This window comes from Tyto alba, unplaced genomic scaffold, assembly GCF_018691265.1.
Source record: "Tyto alba isolate M040663 unplaced genomic scaffold, T.alba_DEE_v4.0 Super-Scaffold_6, whole genome shotgun sequence".
NCBI classification, from domain to species: domain Eukaryota; kingdom Metazoa; phylum Chordata; class Aves; order Strigiformes; family Tytonidae; genus Tyto; species Tyto alba.
In genome coordinates this window covers 38,599,449-38,624,436 of record NW_024881327.1, presented here as the reverse complement: position 1 = coordinate 38,624,436, position 24,988 = coordinate 38,599,449, and the positions used below count along the sequence as shown (strand labels likewise).

The 24,988-nt window shown below is 37.5% G+C and overlaps 1 protein-coding gene across 1 annotated transcript in view; it reads right to left on the bottom strand.

The window, feature by feature from the left end:
- LDB2 (LIM domain binding 2) overlaps nucleotides 1-24,469 on the bottom strand; it is a 374,853-nt gene extending 350,384 nt beyond the window's left edge. The window contains exon 1 of the mRNA XM_032984524.2: nucleotides 24,382-24,469. Within this exon, the coding sequence (XP_032840415.1) occupies nucleotides 24,382-24,401 (20 nt within the window). The 5' untranslated portion in view covers nucleotides 24,402-24,469. The remainder of the gene's footprint in view (nucleotides 1-24,381) is intronic.
- Between the last annotated feature and the right edge of the window lie 519 nt (nucleotides 24,470-24,988).

The window sequence follows — 24,988 nt, the reverse complement described above, 5'->3', positions numbered from 1 at the left end:
GCTCTTAATTGACCCAAGTGAATCAGGTACTAAAGACACAAGACATGCTCTAATGAAGAGTTTACAATCTGAAGTACGCTAGACAGTCTGATGAGCTGATCAGATTGACATTGCCAGAACTTTCCATTTAACAGAAACAAGTATTAATCCCTGTTAAACTAGGCAGAATTGAAAAGAAACAGATTGCTATCTACTCCTTAAATAACCCAGGAACTCAATGCAAGAGGATGCTGAGGGTGCCAGAAATATGGATGCATTTAAATAGTGATCAGACAAATTAACAAAAGAAAGAGGTATTAAGGATATGGATATAAATTAAGGTTCAAGAAGTTCTAAAGCTGCAGTACTATAGGAATGGAGAAGGTATGGAGAAGAAATATTACAGTATACTGCTGTATATAATACTGTTTTTAATGCTGTGTATAATACTGTTTTTGTGTTCTTTTCTTAGTCATCTATTACCGTCTATTATGAGGTATGTCAGATGAACAAATGGATCTGTGGTCTCAGTAAATTTTTTTCTTATATTCTTATATTGTGTTATTAAATAGGGGGACAGAAAGGTGAAAGACTCTACAGCTCATTAGTAGTGCATTGTGATATAAGCACTAACTTTAAGCTGAAAGAGACCTTACTTTCTGGAAATAGAAGGTATTTAAATATTAACTATTAAACATTCTTGGCCTTTACAGAACTCAGAGAGGTAAGAGTGTCCATTCTTTGCTTCCACTGACAAAACTTCATCTTCTAGACTGCTTTGCTGTTGAACTTACTAAGCTTGCAGCACCCAGACTGTGTACATTTGAAATTATAAACATCAAACAAAATACAAATAGTTTTGAAAAACACATTGCAAATCAAATATTTCTGCAAGGGGTAAAGAACTTTTTGAGAACAACATCCAACAATAGAAAGCAATTCCAAAAATTATTTCAGTGATCCTTTTAGACTCTTCTGTAGCATGTTGGTGGTGTTTTTCATACTTCATCCCCTGTGGCCATAACAAAATCAAGGGATTTAGCTCAAAAGCTTCATAATCACAACTGCAGCCTCTTCCATTCCGGAAAAAAAAGAAGTAGCATAGACAGAAAGGAGTTATCACATCTCTGTGGACCAGCCCATATAGAGGAGATCTGTCTCTACATATGCAAGACCTCTTTGCTGGGGGATTACTCAGTAGTGCAGCAGTGCTAGCAGATTGCAGCTACTCAATCTCTCTTCCTGGTTTTAGGAACAAATTGTGGAATAGTATTTACAGGTGTTAGAAGGAAATAAAAAAGTGTTTGTGTTTGGATCACAGAAGACAGAGCTCCAGGCCCCTAGATAGAAAAAACATTACCAGTCCTGTTTTGTTAAAGCATGATGTGTAAGCCCCTATACCTATGATGAAGAATGGCCAAGCTCTCCCCACTTTTCCAGCAGCAGAATGAGAAACCTCAGTGCAGGTTTAGATACTGTTGAGTGACAGGAGCATAAAATGTCAAAGCAGACAGCCATAGATCAGCATCTTGGAAAGTTAGGCTCTGCCTTTTGTCTGGCCAACCTTTCTCAAATTCTCACCTGAAACTACTAAGCGGTGCCACATGCATGCAGGTGTGAGGCTAGAAGCATATAGGGTTAGTAAACTACAAACATTTTAACACAACTTCATGGGACATCTATAACTAGGCACCCTAGTCCCTAATTTAGCATATGTTCCACCAGAAGGTGAAGATGCAGGGTAGAGCTGATTTCACTCATGTCACATTAAGGCTGCTGGCTTTCACATCATACAAGAATGCCTGAAAAAGGGAAATAACAAAGTTTCGAGAGAACAAACATTCTTAAAGATATGACCTAGTGGATACACATCAGCTTTGTACTACAATAGTATCCCAGGGCACATAAGAGGAAACTGAGGTGCAGTCACACACATCCACAGTTTGTCTTGACTGTATTACAACTCTCTCCATATAAATAGCAACTAGCCTACAGGAATGAATGGAAATTATCCTGATGCCTAACTGAATAGTAGGAGTGCAGTGTGGAGTGAAACATCTAAGCAAAGAAAGCAATACCCAGCCATTTCAACAATTCCTTAAAAGAAGTCTTGCATTGCTTTGATAGCACTGCCTTTTCCCCTCTCAAAACCCATGTTTAATTATTTTCCCAGTAGTTGGATTTTTTAAGGAAAATATTTGAAATAATTAATTTTAAAATGCTGCAGCAAGAATTTCAATTACTTTTACCCACTTCCTCCTCTTTCATGCTCAGGGACTGATGACAATCAGAGAACCCAGATGCCAGTCTGTATATTACAGTTTCAGCCAGGGTATTTGGCTCTGTGGCGAGATCCACAGGCAGTTATTCTGGCAGCTCTCAAGTTGTCCCTGCCTAGCAAATGATTAAGGCTGTTGACTGACTGCTCAGACTACACTGTTTTGGACATCTGGGCTTTTCCCCCTTCCCTTACTTGTAGCAGAACAGCTGTTCTGTGCATGTACTGCATTTATTCAAGTGTGCATTCATTCTTTTATCAACAAGGAATCAAGAAAAGCATGTTTATATAGGTCCCTTTTAAGTCAGAAAACACATGGTTATCCCCTATGTTAGTATGATTTTCCATAAATTAGAAAGTTGGTTTCAAAACAAGTAGACACAGAAATATGCATGAAAGGCCATATCTGGGAAAAGGTCTCTACACACATGCAGGTCTGTGGCAGACAATGCATATTGCCTGTTGCTTTCCCCCCGGAATCTGAAGAACACTTGTTTTAACATGTGCCTAAGAAAGTTGCCAGAGACTCTGTAAGCCCCAACTCTGACCTTAGCCACCTCTTTGACTTCCTTCACAGAATTTTCTCTGTATCACCTGGGCCAGAAACACACCATATGTGGCTGATCTCTCAACAGTATTGGTGTTTAATTATTTATTATTTCTTGAGTGCCATCAAGGTATCTGAGGCTATGTAATACAGAGGGAAAGACGTGGTCCCTCTCTCAAGACTTAATCTAAATGAGACAGAATGCTTAGTGCATACATTCAAAGTAATGCCACACAGCATGAACAGATGAAGGGCCAGGCTCAAAATTTCATCACTCAACTCTGTTATTATCTCACATTATTGCAGAACATGTGTGCTTTCAGTAAGGCCAGGTGTGCATGTAAAGATTTTCTTAGATTACATCAAGATGGAAAGTGATAAAAATCAGACCTGTTTGACATAAACATTCCATCCAAAACCTTAACATAGATGAAACAAAGTCACAAGCAAAAAAGTCTCTTTGTGATTTAGATTATTTTGTTTGATGAACAGATATAGGTCATTGTAGCCGAAGAACTGTTTTGTTGATATACCCTGCCTCTATTAGAAGGCTTTGCAGCCACAGCAACATTGTAAAATGCTCCTAATGTAGAAAGGCCTAAAACTGCTCTGAAAGACAGTTATAATAGGTAGTGGCTAAATGTTTTGAAGAAAGCTTGGACTGAATACACATGGAAGTCACTATAAGGTTATATATAATTAGATATCTACCACTCAATAACTACTTCTATGCATGGTCATGATCAGTAATGCACACACTTATAAGGGTAAGAATTTGGATGAAAATTACTAATATTTACAGCCAGGAAGAGAATGCAGTTGGGTAGTTATGGGGGTGCAGCTGACACACTGTATGTCTCCAACCTACCCTACCTCATGGCAACTTACATATATACCCACACACTCTGAGAAATAACTTTACCAGAGCAAATGAGCAAGAAGATGATGTCGAAAGAAGTGAGCAGTATTCCAGGCACAGCTGGAATCACTCACAGTTATAACTGCAAGGATGCTGGAACTGAACGCAATAGATATGGGAAAGTCATTAAAAGGACTCAAAAGCAAAAATAACATGATCTAGAGTCACAGGGAAAATGGACTAGATTGGTAGGACAAAATGAATTGAGAAATCTGAATATTGAGATAGGTGAAATATTCAAGCCAAAAACTGTTTCTGTCAGATGTCCTGTCCTAGACTAGCTTACCAAGAGAATATCCCTCCTGAAACAGGACAAATGCTCAAGGTACCTGGTTTGGATGTAAACCTGAGGATAGCCTATTGGGAATTTTGCTTTTTGTGCTTCATGGTATTTCAAATCCTGGTCTAAATTCCCATAAATGAAGAACAAACATGACTACTGACTGCCTACACACGCCCATCTGTTCAGATGGCACAGCTCCCACTAACAATTTAGTTGGGCAGTGTCACTAAAGTCTAGGTGCCAAACCAGCATACGTTTCACAAAGATAGTCTGTATGACACTACAAGCACTGTTTCCTTTGCTAGATTCCCTTGTCTGGGACAGGTTTGAAGATTAGCCATCTAATGCTTCCTTGTTAGGCTGTTTTCATAGGAAACAAGATTATGCATTTGCCTTGTGACTCATCTGTCCACCTGCCCTTTTCTTACAGAAGTTTGGCAAATCTCAACCAGACTTGACAAAAGGGCAATAGTTTCAAAGTTAATATTCTCCTCTACATTTAATTAAAGTGAATGGCTGGTTGGAGAAGACCTTATCCATGAATTTACTGAGGGAATTTCAACTGTGTGAACTGAATCCTTACTGGGCAACAGAAAATATACACAGGTGAAAACTGCCTTACCCATGGGAAAAGCTACTGTCAGAGCTGCACTGATACTAGACAGAAGGGAATCCAACCATTACACACAAACCCATAATGAAGAGGACAGCTGCTCACAGAACAACTTGTTTTTGATCACACTTCTCAAAGTATGTGACCAAACCAAATACCTGAAGGCAAATGCTGAAGAATCCTGAAGAGTTTATACAAAGATTTCTGGCCACAGCTCAAACACTCCATGTGTGTAGCAGAATATATTGACGGCACACTCTCAGCTTGCACAGGGCAAGCACAGTGCCATCCACCTACACGTAGCAAGAGTGCATCGGATTGGATCCTAATGAATGTTATGGAACTTGGAAAACTCGCATAAGCTCTCACACTTTCCTGAATGTTCAGTGTTGTCCATCAAACACTCAGCCACAAGAGAAAACCAATTCAATGAACAAGCCATCCATAGACTTGTACAGCACAAAAACAAAACCTGTGTGACAGCTTCCCCTATCTGGTACAGTCCAGTTCGAGTACCTCAAGCCATTTCACTGATAAAGCTACTTACAAAGTTACACCATTAAAAACTCTCAGTCAAAGATATGCTGTACTCTAAAAACCAATGTCTGCAAACTGAACTGATTTTCTGCCTTGACAAATGGCAGTGCAGAATGGAATGAGGAAATATAAGCTAGTTTCCAAATAGAGTGATAACAAAAAGTAGCCAATGCATACTGGTCATGAGAGAGGGCAATTGTTTACCTTTTTAGCTTCAAAAGAAAATAAAATTCACAAAACTGTCATCATACACAGGTGAGCCCTACAAAAGCAGCTAGCTGTAGTGAGGGATGAGGAGAACTACCACATTTGTGCTCGTAGTGTTGATGCAACCACACAAAAATCAGTCCCAGCTGTCCTGGCTAAGAACAAGGAGGCTAAGGACATGAAGAGAACTGGATTAACAGTATTGAGGGAGATGGCCAGCACTCGCAGCATGTAATTAATGTCATCCTGGCAGGAAGAAAGAGCATCATCCCGTTTCCTTTCAAATGCACTGTGGCCCCAGATGATCCACCTCTACCAAGAAGTCTATGGGGAAGAGCAGAATTTAATCTGGATGTGTGAACCATATTGGTATCAGCAGTATCGGTGTTTCCACCATGAGATCTACCCTAAACTGGAACCTTCCCAAACTAGGATGTTACTATCAGAAAAGACAGACCATCCTCACAATTCAGAATTCATTAACGGAAATAATTTTTACTGAAACCCTTACTTGAAGTTGCCATTTTGTACCACAGCATTTTAATTTCATTGTTTCATTTATTTTTTTGAAATAACAAGTATTTTCTTTGGCAAACCTAACTTTAAGTTTAATATTACTTTCATTGATATTTTATCCTGGAAAGAGCATTCCCTTTAAAAATGGTGAATTTTGCAGGTATTTTAATTGGCCCTCTTGACCTTGTTGGAACAAATACAACACAGTTTCTATTTACAGGGGTTGATATCCTGTAGAATAGCTTCACTGGAGTTCTGCTTATATAACAGTGTGACTGACAATGAGAAAGAGACAAATATAATATGTTGATCCATTTTATCATTTTGATTTTTCTAACTGTAGCTTAGGACTAAACAAAAAAAAAAATGCAATACCGTTCCTTGTGTTTTCTGAGAATCTTTTACTGTTAGATAAAATTGGTAAAGACTTTTGAAGGATCCAATTTTACTGGCAGTTACTCCTCAAACTAAATCAATAACCCTAACAATTTTTAATAGCAAAGCTCTTTCCATCTGAGTGGCTGCAGTGCATATGCATAAGCTGCAGTGATATTTATTGTATATCAAAATAGAAAAGCTAGACTTTAAATTGTGTAACTTTCCATAACAGAGTTTTCCTGAGGGCTGTTCAACTCAACGAGCAGCCAAGGAAAAGGGAGGGTGAATGCAGCAGATACGTTCCTTTCCAGTTTGAGATGCAGATGAGGCCCCACCCAGCAAGCCAAACCTTTGGCATTCATCCACATGATCCTCCAGACTAAGGAAAGAGGAGACATGGAACAACATAGCAATATAAGTCCTCCTCACCCTTTTCATTCTGGTGCTTTTCATTCTGGCGTTTTGGTTTTTTTTGTTTGTTTTTTTTTTTTCCCTCACAGAAATAAACTGCCATAAATGATAAACAAGGCCATCAAATTCATGGTCCTCCAAAATTGGAAAATAGCTACATAAATCTTGTTTCTAGTATGTGAGCCTTTGCCCAGTTTCAATATGGTAGAAGATAGAGAATTTTCTTCCCCATGCCTCACTGCGTTCATTGTACTGGACACAAACAGTGTAGACTCTTTAGCATGGGCAGAAACATGTTCTCATTCTAAACCTAACTATCAGTGAAGTAACACGAAGCCTCAGTCATCTGGAATTTAAGAAGTCATCAGAATTCCATAAAACTACAAGATTTTTACTGCAAATAATTTGGTAGAACATCACCATCTGGTGGATACACCCACTGACAATTTGGTTTTAATTTTTCCTTTATTTCCTAGATAGTTCTTCAGCTCACCGAAGAATATTAGGTCATAAGGTCATGGAAAAAATACACTCTATCCATTCAATAGTTATCTATAGCTTCTCCTTAGGATGAGATACAAACCTGCAAAAGAGGCGAGGAAAACTATTTTTCTATACCATCATAGGTGGCAGACCTCTTAAATAAATAGGTGAGGCTGGACTCTAACCAACAACTCTTCCAGGATGCCATGGAAAGTTCCCATCCTTTGTGGAAAACAACAGACACCTCTCCTAAACAAAGTCAGAGAGCAAATAGTACTCTCTTACCTGTTGGTTAAACAGCACGTTCCACACCAAAGTTGAGAATTCTTTTTCCTTTTACTCTCAGAACTGAGCAATTAGACTCACTACTGATGGAAATCATCTACTCTGCATAGTGCCTACTTCCCAGCATGTCAGCAAAGTGCAAGATGCCATGTTCTTCACTAGCTCTAACTAGATAGTGGAGGAAAAGGGGAAGAAGGAAAACCAAAAACATCCATACCATCCTGTAAAGGCAGTCTGATGTCAGTTGAAAGTCAGCCTGCCTAAGAACACCATCTGCCCTTAGACCTTGCATCTTACGTCCTTGAAACAAGATCTTGAATATGGTATTTTCTGTCTACATTTTTTTGTTTGTTTGTTTTAAACCATAAACCCTATCAAAGAAACCATACATATGTCAGGCTTGGTAATTTTCTCATAGTATTATAAAACACCAGGAACTCTCATCCTAGAGTTTCATATAAGCCTCACGGCAATGGGCCTTATGTGATCATTCTCTGTGTTTAAGTCTTTGAATGTCCACCTGCTTTCAACCAAAATCTGAGGAAGGGTAGTCGTCTCTAGATCAATTATGTTTCAGTATGTTCCATGTAACTAGGTTGATACATAAATATTGGGATGGAATTTATACTACCAGGGAGACTTCTGCAGCACAGAGACTGTTTAGTGTGTGGAGTTCAGATGCCCAGAGACAAAAGTGCCCCAGTGACTGAAGAAAAACTTAGACAAGATCTTGTGAGACAATTCAGGCTTTACTGCTCCCAAACAACATTCTAAAACCCATAGCCTACCATTACGGTCTACTCTACCTCCTTTATATTGTTTGTAACTTACTCCGTACTCCGTTATTCCACAAATCCCTTAGCCTGGCACGTGTAAACACTACATTATAGCAGTAGATGCTTGGCGATGAAAAGCACAAAAATCAATCTGATTTAAATATAAATGTGTGTTGTGATATTTATATTACAATGTTACACCAATATTAAAGCATAGGTAAAAGTTGAGAAAGGAAAGCCTTTTTGGTGAGGTTTTACATAATAAAATAAAAACACATACAATGCAGCTGCTTCTTACTGTGCTTGTCAGGAGTTTCTACAATAAAGTCCCCATGAAAGCCTGTGATCAACAGTGACACAGTGAAGTATGGCTCTGCAGCCACTCAAATCTATCCTATCCAATACAACTTGAAACAATGACAAATAATGTGTTTAAAAAAATGTAACTGTCAGGCACTGTCAGAAGAAAAACATATTTTAACACATATTTTAAAAAACATAAAATAGTACTAAGAAAGAGATACAAATTATCACTAGCACAGAAATTCAAGAGTTAACTGTAAAACACTTTCTTATTTGTGGGTATGGGAGAGATCCCAGAGCAGTGTATGACCTGAGAGAAAACCCTGTGTTTTAAAAGACTGTGAAGTCTCAAGAAGAATCAAAACACCTAGGCAGTGGTTGAATTACCTAAAGCTTTTGTAATATATTTAAAACAAAAGATCTTGTAAAGACAGCCAATATACACACTCAGAAGATGACAGGAGAACAGGATCAATAGCAGATCAGAGATAAACACATCCTTAAGACAATGTCAATAAAAAGTAGTACAATCTGGATTCATTTTTGTGTCAAAAGCCACTTTGGAAAAAAAAATGTTTAAAAGCAATTAAGCAATTTTACAGAAATAGTCTGGAATTTTGTGCAAAGGGAGAGAGACTCCAGGCTTGCCTCATCTCCTAGAAGCATCCCATATTCTTAGATGTGACGTTGCCATGACAACCACAACTTGGTGACCTCGTTATTTCAACCTAATCCTGCTTTGAAATTATAGTTGCTCCACCCTTTTGCCTGGCTAGCCTGATAACATAATCATTGTAAATGAGGATGGAAAAACACAGCAGGATACCATTCCCCTAGTGACATGGGACTAGTCTCACCTTATCAGGGAAACAGACCAACAATTAAACTGCACAAATCTAAAAGCCCAAAAGTAGATTTTGTTGTTGTTATTGTTTGCTATGCTGTTTTGCAAAAAATCTAATAGCTTGCCAGCGCAGGGATTCAGTTTGGAATGGGGGCTTTTGGGGGAATTCCTTTTAATTTAATTTAATGTCTTTATCAGGAAATTAAACAGTAATAAGGGGTAGTTCTCCTTAATTATGCATTTGTTTTGACTAACAGCTGGAGGAAGATTTAGGATATACACAAAGAGTCAGGACAGAACTTGTTTAGCAAATCAGATTGGGGTTTTTAGATTCAGGCTTGCCTTGCTTTATTTGAACTGGTTAAAGCAGTGAGCATTACAAAATCCCAGCTGTAGCCATTGTGGAAATACTTACTATGTTTGCTCACATGTTACAGGAACATTACTGTAATTCCGCTCTTATTAAACACATGGACAACAGTACTGTTGCTGTCGCAAATTTAAAGGAAACATTTTCTTGGCTCCTTGGGGAGGGAATTCAGAGTTTTCTATGTACATAGGACATATGAAAGCTAGAGGAGAAAAAAGTGGAGCAAATACCTTTAAAAGAACATAAATTTGGAGCTATTGACATGTGATCTAACTGAAGCTCCATACTCTGTGGTTCACAAAATCTGTGAGTGTTGTTACATACTTCTGTTTCCCTCCCTTTTCTGGCAGAGCAGTCTGATTTTTCCCTTTCTCAGTATTTGCATGTTTTAGTACATGGGGGCAGATTTTACCTTAGAGGTTGTGACATTGCCTGAGACTTCTTGTGGGAATAACATGCACACTGAGGCAACTAAATTTGTAAATATTGATCGTTATTAGGAGATGAAGATAAAAAGGAAGAAAGGGGAGCTACTTTGACAGAGAAGTATGGAGAATTATTAAATTTCTCAGTATGGACACAGGACTTCTGATATTATTGTTATTTTCAGAAGACTAACAGAAGGATTTCCTCAATTCTAATCTTATGTGACTGCCAGCAAAAGGGTTGAGTTGGCCTCTGGGGATATGAACCCATGATTCTAGAAAGAAACTCTACATTTTAACATTTGGAAAGGTATAGTGCTAAATCGTTATTTCCAGTTCTCATGTCACAATAGAGAAGTTGGGTGATACCCTCTAAAATAAATCAGCAAGGATTCCATGGACAAAGGTACCTGACAGGCACCCAGATATTTACTCAGTGACAAGCCAGGAAAAAATCTTTACCCTGAAACTGTTTTATTAACAGTATAATCCCAAGTCTGTTGGCAGTCATCAGCTCTGAGATAGTTGAAGTAGCAGGACAAATAAAGTAATCCTCTTCTGGTAAGGTTTTACACAAAAAATTCTTTTGAATTCTGCTTCAGCCGTGCTTGGGGATAATTTTCCTAAAGAGCCCCAAAACCCCAAAATCAACCGAAAAGCACTATAGCCATACATTGCAAGTACCCTATGATAAACTGAAAACAGTGCTCTTTCCTCTGAGCCATGAAAATATCTTTGTATTCAAAAGCATCTGCAACAGGCAAGGCTAAACCACCACTTGCCTCTGTTTAAAAACTTGCCAATCCCAGGTGGAGCATATGAAACCACTGATACCTTACACAGCCACCTTCACCTATGATCAGCACAAGGTGTCTCAGTCACATAGAATTTACTCTTTCTCAACAAAAAAAAAAAAAAAAAAAAGGAAACTGACAAAACACATAGTTTCCTCCATAAAGGGTTCACTTCACATCCTCCCAGCCTTCCCTTTTAAGTGGGGCATTTTTCTGTCAATTGCCAATCATTAAATGATTAGAAGAGATGTGAATGTAATCATTAGACATTTATTTCTTGAGGTGTGCAGCAGGGGTTAGAAATCAGTCTCCATTAAAATATTTTTCTTAAAATCTGTTGAATCCCAAGAGCAGAGAATAGACATGAGTAGATGTTTATACAGCACTGCAGCAAAGGAAACAGGTTTTCCTTCCCTAAAAGGCCAAAGTTAATTTTCTTAGAATAGCAGCATATATTCCAAAATGGTGCCTCACATTTACCAAGAGCTATCAGTGAACAAGTGAACAAGATTTATGTCCAGATTCAAATTTAGCTCTCCTACATACAGTAGTAAAAGGCCATACCATTCAATACTTAATCAGGTTTTGAGTCTGATTTTTCCAGCCTTGCTTGAGATCACCATATATCATGTGTAGGCTGATTAATCCTTCTAACTACTGATTCTAACACACAAACCCGAATCCAGAAACCTCAAATAAATTTCCAAGCAGAAAGCACACACTGACAATTGATTTTTGGATATATAATCTGACTTCTTAATTTGTTACAACCTAGTTTTATGTACTTCTTTCAAAAAATGTAAAATATTGTCCCTTTTACAGTTATGGTCAGCAACTAAAAATCATTCTGTGTTCAAAACAGACTGAGAAAAAAAATTTAAAAATACTAACTCTTCCTTGTGTAGTTAAAAGTGGATTGCATAGCAGACTTCTTGCTGAAGTTGGGGAACACAATGACTCCTTACTGACCATGCTATGGTGTCCGTAGGTGTGAGTTTTTATAGACAATACAAAAGTTCTTATATACAAATTATTTTCTGCTTTGTACAAATTTAAAACAAAAATAGAAACAAAGCTTTGCCTTTCTCCTAGATCGGTAGTGACACCTAGTGACCAAGTTCTAAAGGAGCAGAGCTTGAAGAGGACCGATTTTCACAAAACTGTGCCGGATTACATCACAAAAATAATGTTGTCTGTGGACAAAACCACCACCACAGAAACTTTAGGGTGTGGCAGGAGGACAAATTAATACTGACATTAGCTATGGGGTGATTTAAATTTACATAGAAATGCTACACCTGCTTTAAAGAACAATATGCTGCAAATAAAAAAGAAAGGAAGGGATGCTCTTCACAAACATTGAAAATAACATTTGTACAAGTGAAATGTAATTACCCAGTGAAACTTGGAAAGACTCTGGGGCAGAGCATTCCTACACATCAATGACGTCCGTAGGACAGGGAACAATCCCTAGTTGTAAGAACCCCAGGTTTTTCATCTCATCCAGAGAGGATAACATACCAGAACAGAGCTCAACTGCTCCAGCCTTATGCTTATTCTCTTCCAGGTTCTTGCTGATATAGATAAGACTCACTGACATACTTATATTAGAATAAGTTATTCCACTTAACCTACACCATGGCAGATCTCTCTCTATCTGGACATGCTACTTTAGAATAAAAAAAAAAAAAAAAATTTGGTTACTGACTATTACCTGGATCAATGACTTGTGGATGCAGAGTAATGCTGAGAAGAATTCAGTCTTCTCATAGCCCGGTATTGGTCATACATTCTATATTGTATGCCTAGGGAAGAGCTATGCAGGTGTATGCATTCCCCAAATAGGTGGCTGGCTCCGATCTGTAAGTCACCTTTACTTTGTAACACACTGTTCCCGAGTGGCAGTAACAGAGAAGCTCGGCAAGCTGCAGTAATGATGACCAGTGTTATGGAAACAGTCTTTGCTTCAGGAGGAATGGTTGTCACTTTTTTCCTGAGAATCCCTTCTCCTTTCTAGCTTGTCACAGGTTTAAGATTCATAAAACGCTCTGCACTGCACTTGAAGTATAAAAAGTTAAAAAGATGCCCAGAAGTAGAGTTAGAATAGTGCCAGAGGAAGAGATTAGTCAAAATAGAAAAAAAGTTTAAGGAAGAAAAATCTGGGAAAATTCCATAGTAGAAGACATTAGCAGAAGATGCACACTCTAGATCAAAAACCATGTACAGTTCAAAAGCAGAGCCACCAATTCCTTTAGCAGCATATCTCAGATTATACCTATGTTGGAAGAAAAGTATTCTTTTGGTATCATAGGAACAAGTGGACACTGAAGTCTGCGTTAGTCTCCCTTATCTTCACTTTGTATTCATTTCTCAGAGAAAGGGACTCCAAGACTCAACACAGTAGAGAATCAGGCTTGTAATGTCCAAACTGGAAAAACCATGCTGATTTGTTCAAGGATGCTTCCACAAAACAGTTAAAATCACAGATGACTCAAGGTAGCTGGAAAAGAATTTGAGTGAAGGGAGAGACATCCTTGACCAGCAACAAAGACATCATTAACCATAGAACCAGAAAAGATATACATGTTCCTGGAAGTATTCAAGACAGGTGTACTAGAAAAAGTGTTTAGATATACAGAAGAAAACTACTTGTTCTTTGAATTTCTGAGATAAGGAATACTGGGGACTGATGACAGAGAAGGTTTAAGAATTTTGTCTTACCAAAAGGTGACAGCTGCAGCTTTGATTGATAAAAAAAAAATCCCACACAGTGACTGGCAGTGTCAGAAATGTGTGGCTTGTTACACCCAAAAATAAATCCAGCTGTGTTATTTCTGCTTGTTATAAGCAATTTGCCCTATAACTATCCCATTAGACTTCACTTGTGCTCCTATTTATGCCATAACCTAGTATGAAGTCCCCTCAAAAAAAGAGAAAAAAATTCCAGCAGAGACCAGTTGATTACCCCAATCAAATAACACTGGAAAAGTCCCAAAACCAAGCTGCACAGCACCAAGATTGGAAAAAGGAAAAGGTCCCATGTTTCATCCGTTAAGTCTTTTCCTCACTGCCAGCAAGGTAACTGATGAGTCTAGCCAGTTACCTTGATCTGGTTTGTACAGAATGTAGATTAGTTTGAAGAGGAACAGAAGCTTTTGTTGATTCAACCTATCAGCAATACAGTGGTTACTTTTAAATGGAGAAACAGCATAGATTCCTGAACTCAAGAAAACTACGGTGTGCGTGACTGCTCTTTGATAAGCAGTTTTCACCCTTGCCCTGAGTATGTATAGTATTGCTAAGGGATCCATGGGAAGTAAAACATAGAAATTTCAGGAGGGTCAGATAATGGCTAAGAGTCAGAATCACTGCTGGAAAACCTTTAGGGTTCCACAAAGAGGAAAAACAATGAAAACCATTGCCTTAAATTGGCAGGTGTTCAGCTTTGTTCCATCTCCAATGTGGGCTAGCTGGGACCTTGAGGAAAGTTCAGCAGGACATGTTTGACATTAAAATAACCACTTGTAAGTTGTAACATCTCTTATTTACAACTTAAATCGAAGTGAACTTGATTTTAACTCATATTAAGTTTTGCAGCCTTCTTCATGTGGTATCTTTCCTTATAAATAATAAAAGAAAGGTCAATATCTATTCATAGTGTATTTTATGTATTTGTTAATTATTGTAGATTACATCTGAAGTGAGGTGATCACAGACTTGTTAGCTCTAATTACAACAGATAAATCATTAATCAGAGCTTTATAACACAACATATGTATTGTAGGTATTAAATAGGTGTTTAGCTTATTGCTGTACAGCTCCTGTGGTATCAATGCAAATACCCTAAATATCCACAGGTTATAAAAAAATTTGGAATGTCTCTGCTATTTTGCAGAGTTGTGATCTGAAATGCTGCATTGCTGAAGAAACCAGGTGCACGTGCACTAGGGTGGGGAGTGAGAGAGACTCTTGATGTTTCATAAAATGAAATGTACATTATTTAATGGGAAAGCCCTCACCCTCCATCTGAAAATTCAACTTTTTCCCAAAATGAAGTGCAATGTTAAGATTCAAGAACATAACCTTGTAAATAGATCTATTATTTCTTTTCATCAACCCTTAGACACATTCCTACGTGGTTTTGCCTAATGATCTTACTGCCAAGTTCAACAAAATTGAGTGTAATATACTGAAAATACATTCAGCTGATATTGAACTTGATGAGGAGTGTAGGCCTGTTAAAATTGACAAAACTGACAAGTCTTCTATCGCCTCTTATTTTATTGCTCTTTTGGTTCAACATGTGGCTTTCAAAACATAAAGGCTTTATTTCTTGCTAGTTGAAAAGAAAGGTCATGCTCAGGAATACATTTCATTAGTCATGATTCAGCCTCTTTTATCAGTTTTCCTCTGGTGTAAATTCCGATTTGTTAATGGTACCTAGGTACAAAGGTAAAAATAAAAATATTTCATCGACTTCTAGAGAATATCACTGGCCAGCTAAGGTCAGAACTCTATTTTTATGTCAGAGAGCTTTTCTTAAAAATATTTTATTGGAGATACAGGAGCAGCAGAAACATCAGTAAAATACCTCATGCAGTTGCTAGATCTAGTGGTAAACCCAGGGATCACGCTACCCAGAATCGTTTTGCTGATAAGCCACTATAGGATCTGGTTCACACCATGACTGCAAACCAGCTGCATTGGCAGCTGCAGTGGTGCTGTACAGGGTAGGCATGCAGAACTCTGAACAAAAAGCCAAGAAAAAGGGTGATACATTGTGTAAATCCAGAATTTCAAACCCATATTTCTAAGCAGCAAAATTCTACTAAGGAAGTCTGGCCTAATTTCAATTCCTATGACCACCTCAACATTTGACAGGACTAGACTGAGAGCCACACCAATACAAAAAGATATTTGGTGATATATTTCAACAAATAGGCCTATAAACAGTCATACGGGCACAACTGAGGGAATTAAATTTGGGCTGAAATGAGTGAATAGATCAAGGGAAAGAAATGCTTAAACCAATTGAACAACTAACAGAACTGCCAAAATTATTTTCTCTTCTTTGATACTGTCTGTGTTTCCAGGGCCATATCAAGTTATATCCAACACAGTCTGTGCTGAGAAGTCAACTCTCAGAAACAATTCAGAAGCACTTCAAACATTAAAAAAATTTAAGTACTAGTAATCCAGCAAAATGCTTGAATGCAATATACTGCACACAAAAATACAACATAATGAATGCATAAATACCTATGCATTAATTTAGGCTCTAAATGTAAAATATCCAATGCTCTGCCATTTATTATGTATTAGAAGTCAAAAGAATATTCTACTGATTGCAAAACGAGCAATTAGAAAAGCTCCTTTGTACGTTCTGATTATAAAGGCACTAAACCCCTGTTCATGTACCCTTTTTTACACTTGATCCTCATCAGCCCATTTCCCATCCAACCAGAATCAGCACTATACACTTTCTCTCCCGATCCTAATCCTTACACTTGCCCTAGTAACAGTCAAAAATTGATTTTCAGTCAGACACATCAGCAATAGTATACATGAAAAGCTTCAAGGGAGAAGTCCTTCAGTAGCCCAAACCTTTCTTTAGCAGTCATTTTCCAGCCTGTCCAAACAGATTGCTGGGCTTTATGGGTTAATTTTGCCCGGCTTCAAATAGGGACTTTCAAGATGGACACTTGTTCCTTATACCTGGCAAAATCTAAATGTTCAGCATTTCCTTAGAGAAAATCAGAGGGCAAAGATCTCTTAGATAATTAGGGCTTTGCTCACAAACCTTTCTACCTTCTCTTAGCATTGACAGAGTCTTTAATTTTGTATGCAGAAAAGAGGAATTGTCAGAAATTTTCAGACCTTCAGAATACCTTACCATCTGCCTCAGGGACTCCTGGATGCATCCTGCGAACTGCAGTGACACTATCACTTTTGACTGAACTATGCCATCAAATCCATTAGAAAGGTTTTTGGATAAACTGGTAGAAGTTCATTCTTAGATGTGCTTTCCACAGATTTAAAATAAAGTACCTGTGCCTAGTTACACAGTCATAATCAAACATTGAATGAGGGCTAAGTTTCTGCTTCCCAGTTAACATAATTTGTAAGTAATACTTTTGCCTGCAGAAAACATTATGAAGAAACCACAGAGTTGCCTCCAGTTTCAAATTAAGAGATTAGTTTAAACAGATTCGCATGACATATGTGAATCAGACATATGGCTGTCTACACTCATCTGAAGATGAGTGAACTTTTTTCCTCTGATGCTTGCTTTGCAAGGTCAAGATGTCTCCGTTCAGCTGTAGTTCAGGCTGCAGTGATCCATTCCTTCCTCACTTCTAGAACAGATTACAACACACTACTCTTGTCCACTTGAAACTGCAGCTTCTGCAGCTGCTCTCCTCATATTACTCTCACATGCACAAAAGGTACTTGCGCTTATCACATCTGCCGTGGCCTTGGATTTGTTTGGATTAAGAAAAATTCTGATCCTGTGGCTAACAGCTAGTTATATCACTGTGATCCATTCGAGTAGCTGAGGAAAAAGAGAGTCTTCTGGCTTGCAACCCTCAGATTTAAATACTTTTAGACTGGAGATAAATTTGGATTCTGATCTTACTCTTTGTTCTGTTTCTCTGAGAGAGAGAAAGCCTGACAAACTTTAAAACGTAGGCTTTTGCATATCTGCTTCTAGTACTGTTTTGTTCCCAAATTATTTCTAGATTATTTTAAATACTAGCTCCTGTAATTTTTATCATTTATATTCACCCTAAATGCAAGCAAATACACTGAGAAAAGTAAGTAATAAAAAAATAAATACAGAAGTCTGAAATAGAAAGTATTATTAAAAAGCAAAACCAGCTGAAAACCTGAAGTTAACATCATATTTTTCAAAATAACACAATATTTTCCATTTAAATTACTGTTTTGGGTTCTTTCCTATTGTTCGTTTCCCATTTTAAGTAAAAGTATGATGAATATTGATTTGTCCCAGAGAAGTACACCCACGAGAACACTACATTTCATTTTATCCCTCTTGCTTTGCTAAAACTTTTTGTATTCTTTATTATTATTTTTGACAGCTGGAGAACGGGGAGACACTCACAACCTCAAATGAAACAGGAAGTCCTCCTTGTGTTATTTATATACTACGGAACGTGAGTGCCTCCTAACATTGCAGCTGTGTGGCAGACAAGCAGTGCAATTGTTTAATGCAATTTAGTCAAGAACAGCTAAAGAAGGAAAAATCTGACTTAGGAAAAATTTGAGACAGATTCCAGCTTTGCTCATTAAGGTTTAAAGAAAAGTACTTTATGTGCCTGAATGACTGCCTTAGCATGGTGTACAGCGTTCCAAGTTCTGAATTTCATGCCTCTTATTCTTTCTAAAGCTGACTTCAATTTTGTACAATGTCCATTTAGAATGACTTGTATGTTTTTCATTTCTCCTTTGAATGCAGAATTAAAACAAACAGGTTTGGATAGGTGGCTTTAATCAGAAACAGAAAAAAAAAAAAATTGAAAATGAAAACTAGGTATGCCTAGTGCACCAAAATTAACTTTCATTCATTTACTACTCTTTTTTTTCTGTTATCTACAACAGGATATTTTAGCACTCAGTTTTCTCAAAGACCTGAAGGAAAAAGAAATAGTAAGAGCACTAAGGATACTGAAGTTACATATCATTTTTGTCCAGAAATCTTAAATTAGAAGACAGCATCAAATGGAGTTTGTTGTCTGTTGTAAAAGAACTAGATAAAGCTGAAAGTGAGTCCAAGGTAAATGGGAGATAATTCAAATATCAAGGATTTCAAGAACAGAAGTTTGCCTCTCTGGTATTATGAATACATCCAAGGTTTTTTTTAATGCCCTAATTTGTTCTTTAGTCTTCACTATTGCAAGACAAGACTGATTTATTACAACAGTGTTAACACCACTTTAGAATTTCAATTTATTGCAATGGAACAAAGGTAAATTGTTTTTTTAAAAACAAACAAACAAACAAAAAACAAACAAAAACAACAACTGAAAAAAAAAACAAAAAAAACAAGCAAACAAAAAACTGCTAGAACTCTGTTCAGATAAAGCCCTTGAAATCTTTAGGTCTGATATGGGGGTCTCCTAGTTTCTAAAATCTTGAGATCTTGTTCCTACCATTGAAATAAAACTCCTCAACCAGACTCAAATGACACTAAAAGTAGGACTAGGTCTGCAACGAAAATAACTTCTGAATTCAGTCCAGCTCAGTAAAAAAAATGTAGTCTTGTAAAGAAATAAGCACATTATGTTTATGTTTAAGTTCAGCTCAGAATATGTGTATTAAACAAGCATATAAAAACTTTCATTGCTGGGGTCCTCGTTTAAATGTATCTGTGGCTAAAACTGGTCCTTAAATGCAATAGAAATTGAAGATCCATTGAATTCCTAGCTCCATTAATGTCAACTGGCACTCTGCTGTTGACTTTTGTAGAATCAGGCTTTCATCCAAAATGCTACAACATAACACAAGTTCTGAGAAGTTTCAGTTGCCCTTTTTATCACAACAGGGTTTTACCTTGAAAATATAAAAAGTGAGGTTATAAAAGTTACATTATTTTCACTGCTAATAATTTTGATTTTTGTGTTTATCTATAACTGTTGATTCTACAATTACAGAAGTAGAAACTTCCTGCCAGAGTGTTTAGAACAAGGAAATAACTTCCTCCATGTCCTGGTTTCAGCTGGGACATGGTTAATTTTCTTCCTAGTATCTGATATAGTGCTGTGTGTTGCATTTAGGATGAGAATAATGTTGACAACACACTGGTGTTTTAGTGTAAGAACTACTCAGCTGAAACTAAGTCAAGGACTTCGCAGCTTCTCATACTGCTCTGCCAGCAGAGGCTGGGGGTGCACAAGAAGCTGGGAGGGGAAACAGCCAGGACAGCTGACCCCAACTGTCCAGGGATATTCCATACCATAAGACTTCATGCTAAGCAATAAAACTGGGGGAGTTGGTTGAGGGGTGGCAGCCCACTGCTCAGGGACTGGCTGGGCATCAGTCAGCAGGTGGTGAGCAATTGCATTGCGCATCACTTGGTTTGTATATTTTATCATTATTATTGTTTTCCCTTCCTTTTATGTCCTGTTTAACCGTCTTTATCTCAACCTACGAGTTCTACCTTTTTTCTGATTCTCTCCCCAATCCCACTGGGTGGGAGTGATCAACTGGCTGTGTGGTGTTTAGCTGCCTGCTGGGTTAAACCACAACAGTCCCCATCATCCAAGTAGCAACCACTGAATAAGAACAAATAGCTTTCAACAATTTTCCAGGAGTCAAAAACATCAATTATTCCACACCCAGATGTCAAATCCTTCTTCTCAACTTGTATCAACTTCTACAATATATGTGTTAGTCAAACAAAACAGATACAGCAATACAAAACCTCAGGTATAGCACAGAGAAATGGATAGGAGAATGGGGAGTAACTACTGAATACATTATAGTAGAGCCACTGCATCAAAAAACTTGCCTATATCTCACCCACACCCTTGCCATAGGCAGCTAATAGAAGATATTCCCTTACAGACCTTGCCTATGTTACTCAGTATTAAACAGAAATTATCCCTTTTTAAAACGTAGTGACATTAGAAGGGTTACAGAAAACTAACTGAAATAGCTGCATGCTATATGAACTGTTCCCTAAATCAGAGAGGAGAGAATCAAAGTAAAGCTGGAGAGTCCAATTTCAGTAAAGAAGTCATAGCTCAAATACTGAATGCAACAGAAATGCTGGGGCATGACCACACAAATACCAGCTAATGCAATTATTAGCACATTTCAGATGGTTGTATTGTAATTTTCATGCATCAAAGAAAATAGAGACAAGGACAACAGAGGATCAGCAGGTAACAGACAGCACCCTTGACTTCCCCTTTGCCTTAGCTTACAGGAATGTTTACGATAAAATGATTATAAAAGCAGAGATGCTTAATAGCTGGTTTGCATAGTGTGGGACAAAGCATGTCATTGATGCCACAGAAATAGCCAGTGATTCCTTTTTTTTTTTTTTTTCTCATTAGTTCTCATAAAATTTCTACTGATTTATGTGTTAAATCAAAATTTTCCTAATCTTATCCCAGAAATAATTTGTGGATAAGTACTGATGTCCAGGTCTCCCTTTACACTGGCACAGACTAACACATGAACACTTTACAGTTCACATACAGATGTTTATTTTGCTCAGCCATCTGTTCCATCTGAAACACAAAAGTGATCTCAGAAAATGAACTCTGACTCTCTTTCTGAATACATAGACAAACAACTGGGTTCCCAACAAACCAAATCTGTTGGTTTTCATTCTGTGTTGGAAAAGATTGTACTTTACAGACGACTCAAAAAGTCAGGTCCCTGATCTCAAGAGTGTGGAATTTTGGCAAGATAATCATGAAGAAATGATGACTGATGATGGGATAAGGGAGCATACAGATCACTCTAGAAGGATTTTTATTTGCAGGATGGTGTTCTGAGTGTTTAATTTTTCTTTTTTCCTCTATAGTCATAGGTGTTTTGTTGTTTTGTTTTTAGACACACACACACACACACACACACACACAGAGCTAAGAACTGGATTGCACCAAAGCAGATGCAGTGAAGGGCAGTAAACTGCAAGAAATTGATTCAATGAGAGAGTTGAAGGCGGAGTGAGGTGGGCAGTGGCAAAATAAGAGAGCCTATTTTCAAGTGCAGGAAAGAGTCAGCCCGTAAGAACTGAGTCATGAAAGAGCCGTCAGGCAAAAGGCACATGGAGAGGGGGCATGATATGTGAATGATAAAGGCTAGAAGAGATACACATATAGTATGCAAAACAAGAACAAATAAAGAAACCTAATTTGGGAAGGCCATTAAGAAGTATTTGGCTTTGAGTCAATGACAGAAAAGGGAGAGAACTGTAAGAGAGTAAAGTTTGTAGTAGAATCTTAACTGAAAAGAAAGTTCAGCTACTTGGTGCAACTGCAAGACAGTAGAGAAAGGGAAAAGAAGGGTCCAGCTGCTATAGCACTGTCAGATAACTGGTTCTCATGAGTATGAAGAGATTCTGGCTGCCTGAAAGTAGTGCTTATCCATCCCTGTCATGGATCATGAAGATCATATAACTGCACGAAAAACTGTCCTTTTATTTGTTTCCTGGTGCCTACAGCTATCCAAAGCTGTTCCAAACTTTGGTCCCGAATATTAAGTGTTTTAGAATGCTTACAACCTAAAAACTGGTTCACTGTAACTACTCACATTAACTATTTATACATATAACCAGGCGAATTTCCACACACCAGGCCATTTCTCAGTACAGGTTTCACTTGGCCATCATTACAATAGATCATTCACTCCTGCATTGCAATGGATATATGTATACTATAATACTTCAGCATGAAAACTTTCCATACTATACTCTCTGAAATTAAACAACGGAAGTATGAAGTTTCATGCGACTGAGCCAATAGAATTCATGTCCTGATTCCTGCAGTCAGGATTTAAACCAGACTCATACTTGTAGACTAAAAGACAGGCCTAGAGGAGACCAAGAAACACAAGTTTATTTCTTATTTTACATACTAAAAAAAAAACCCAAAACAGAACAAAACAACAACAACAATCTTTAAGCCTGGAGTTTCTGTGGAGGTATTCCCACCTTCACATTCCAAATATGGCTGTCTACCCTGTACAACAGCCTTTCTAATCTCCCTATGTATTAAATGGCAAAGTAGCCAATAGATGAGGAAATTTTCTTGTTGAGTTGGTTTTTTTTTTTTTTAAAAAAAAAAAAAAAAAAAAAAAAAAGAGAAGCTGTCTGATATTACAGCAATAATCTTTTTTAAAAATGGGGAGTTATGATTCTGAAAAATAAATGCATGAAATATTTGCACTATAAAGCCAAGAGTATAAACTAACATTTTGGCCTTAATTTTATTATATACTAATGTACTTATTCACTTACAGAAATCACACCTCAATATTAGAGTTGATAAATATTTTGGCATATTTTATGCACACACAAGTTTGGAAAATAAGAAGGAGAGTAAAAGTTGACAAAGTAAGGTGGTCATTTACAAATCTGTTAAAAATTGCCACATATACAACCACCTAGAATTACAAAAAATTGAACTACATTCAGAGATATCCAAACTGGCACTAACCAAATTTGATCAGACACTGGAAGCAGTTCATTGATGTTATTATGGTATAAATCTGCTAAAGCTGATTTATCTTGCACTGAGCACAGCAACTGTATCACAGGAAGAAAGCTAAGTTAGCCCAAGAGGTGCTTTACCACCTACACTGCAGTAAGTTACATTTGCAACAGCTCATTTAGATCTAGCTCATGAGTCCATGCACCATACTGCACAATGCAGTACAGAAAACCAGAAATAGGCAAGACAAAGGAATGAGCTTGTGAATACCTTCAGATTTACATTCAGTCCTATTGCTTGTGGGTGAGTTTTCTATCTAACTTCCTGCACTATTAAAAAAGTTCATCTGGTACTTGTGAAACTCAGCCATTCTGTTCGAACAGCTGTGTTTTATCACAGTGAACAGGGCTTTATGGAACATGCCTAGTGAGGTAAGACACCCAAACCAAAGCAAGTTAGATTCATTCAAGTTCATGTTAAAGGAAAATGGCAATACTTCTCATAGTCCTTTTATTAGGCCACATTATTGACAATGTGGTTTTCCTACTGACGTTTTAGGCATGAAATAATAATGTTATGCCACATATCCAAAGTAAAAAGTATAGACACCTTTTAATAGAAGAAAAAAATACATTCACAGCTCTTCTGACTGGGCACTAGTCTTGATGTAGACTGTAACAGCTGATCTGGCATAAAAAGACTCTAATAGATTGTGCTTCAGATGCCCATCCTTGCTGATTCTCTTACTCATCTACACCTCAACATACATATACACTCCTTATGCATTAATCAGTGGGAGTTTACACATAGACTAATCAAAAACACCCTTATTTTAGAAACACTGGTTCAGTCACTGCCATCTTGCTTTCAGTTAACCTCATTCAAAATAATGTCTCTCTCCCTGCTAGCTCTGATTTGATATATAACCCTTTCAGACTCAATTCTGTTGTTCTTTGTGATGCATTCTGTTCCATTCTCTACCTGGATATAACCACATGGATTAATGCTGATGCTGTACTCAGTACAGTGACAGCATTATTAGAGAACTATTTTGTTGTCGACAATAAGCTCCCTCTTGTGCCTCTGGTGTTCTGTAATTAGGCCCCTTCAGACACACAGTTTGGTTATTATGGTTCATCAACTTATAATGCATTATTCTAAATGGCTGCATTTTCACTCTTTTTTTCTTTTTCTGCTGTTAAATAAAAAGAAAAAAATCAGATAATGGAGGTAAAAAGAATTACTCACCCTTCATCCCGATCTAACATAGTGTTTATGGGCAGCAGTGATAGCAGGAAGATGTTCTTGCAAAGAGAAGAACTTGAGCAGCTTTATAGGACAACAACCTAGGAAGAAATGACAAGCCAATACCCACATTTACTGTTTGTAAATCTGAGCATTGATTCTGCTTTCACAAGTGGCTTTCATCAAATGCAAATCAGAAGCCTGGCATCTGCTTGAGTAACCAGGCAGCCCTGTCCCCCTTTCAGGGGAACAAAAGCCATACAATCAAAGGGGTTTAAAAGGATGGCAAACTTATTGTAAGCTAGAAAAGGTTAAAAGTCTGCCAGGGCTTAAATATACCTCTCAGAACTCTCAAGTATGAAAGCACTTGCGACTTTTATTAATTTTTTTTCTGTGAAATGCTTCTATATATTTGAAACATGATAAAAAGTGACCAAACAGGAGAGAAACAAACTCATGATGTGTCTTACTTCCTAACTGATTTTCAAAGCTTCAGAAAGAAAACTTAGATAATTGTATTTATTCTCAGATTTCAAAAATCCTACTCTGATCAGCTGCACTCTGGCTATCATAACAGGGCCCACCTGTGCTGCCCTTCATCAGTGACAAA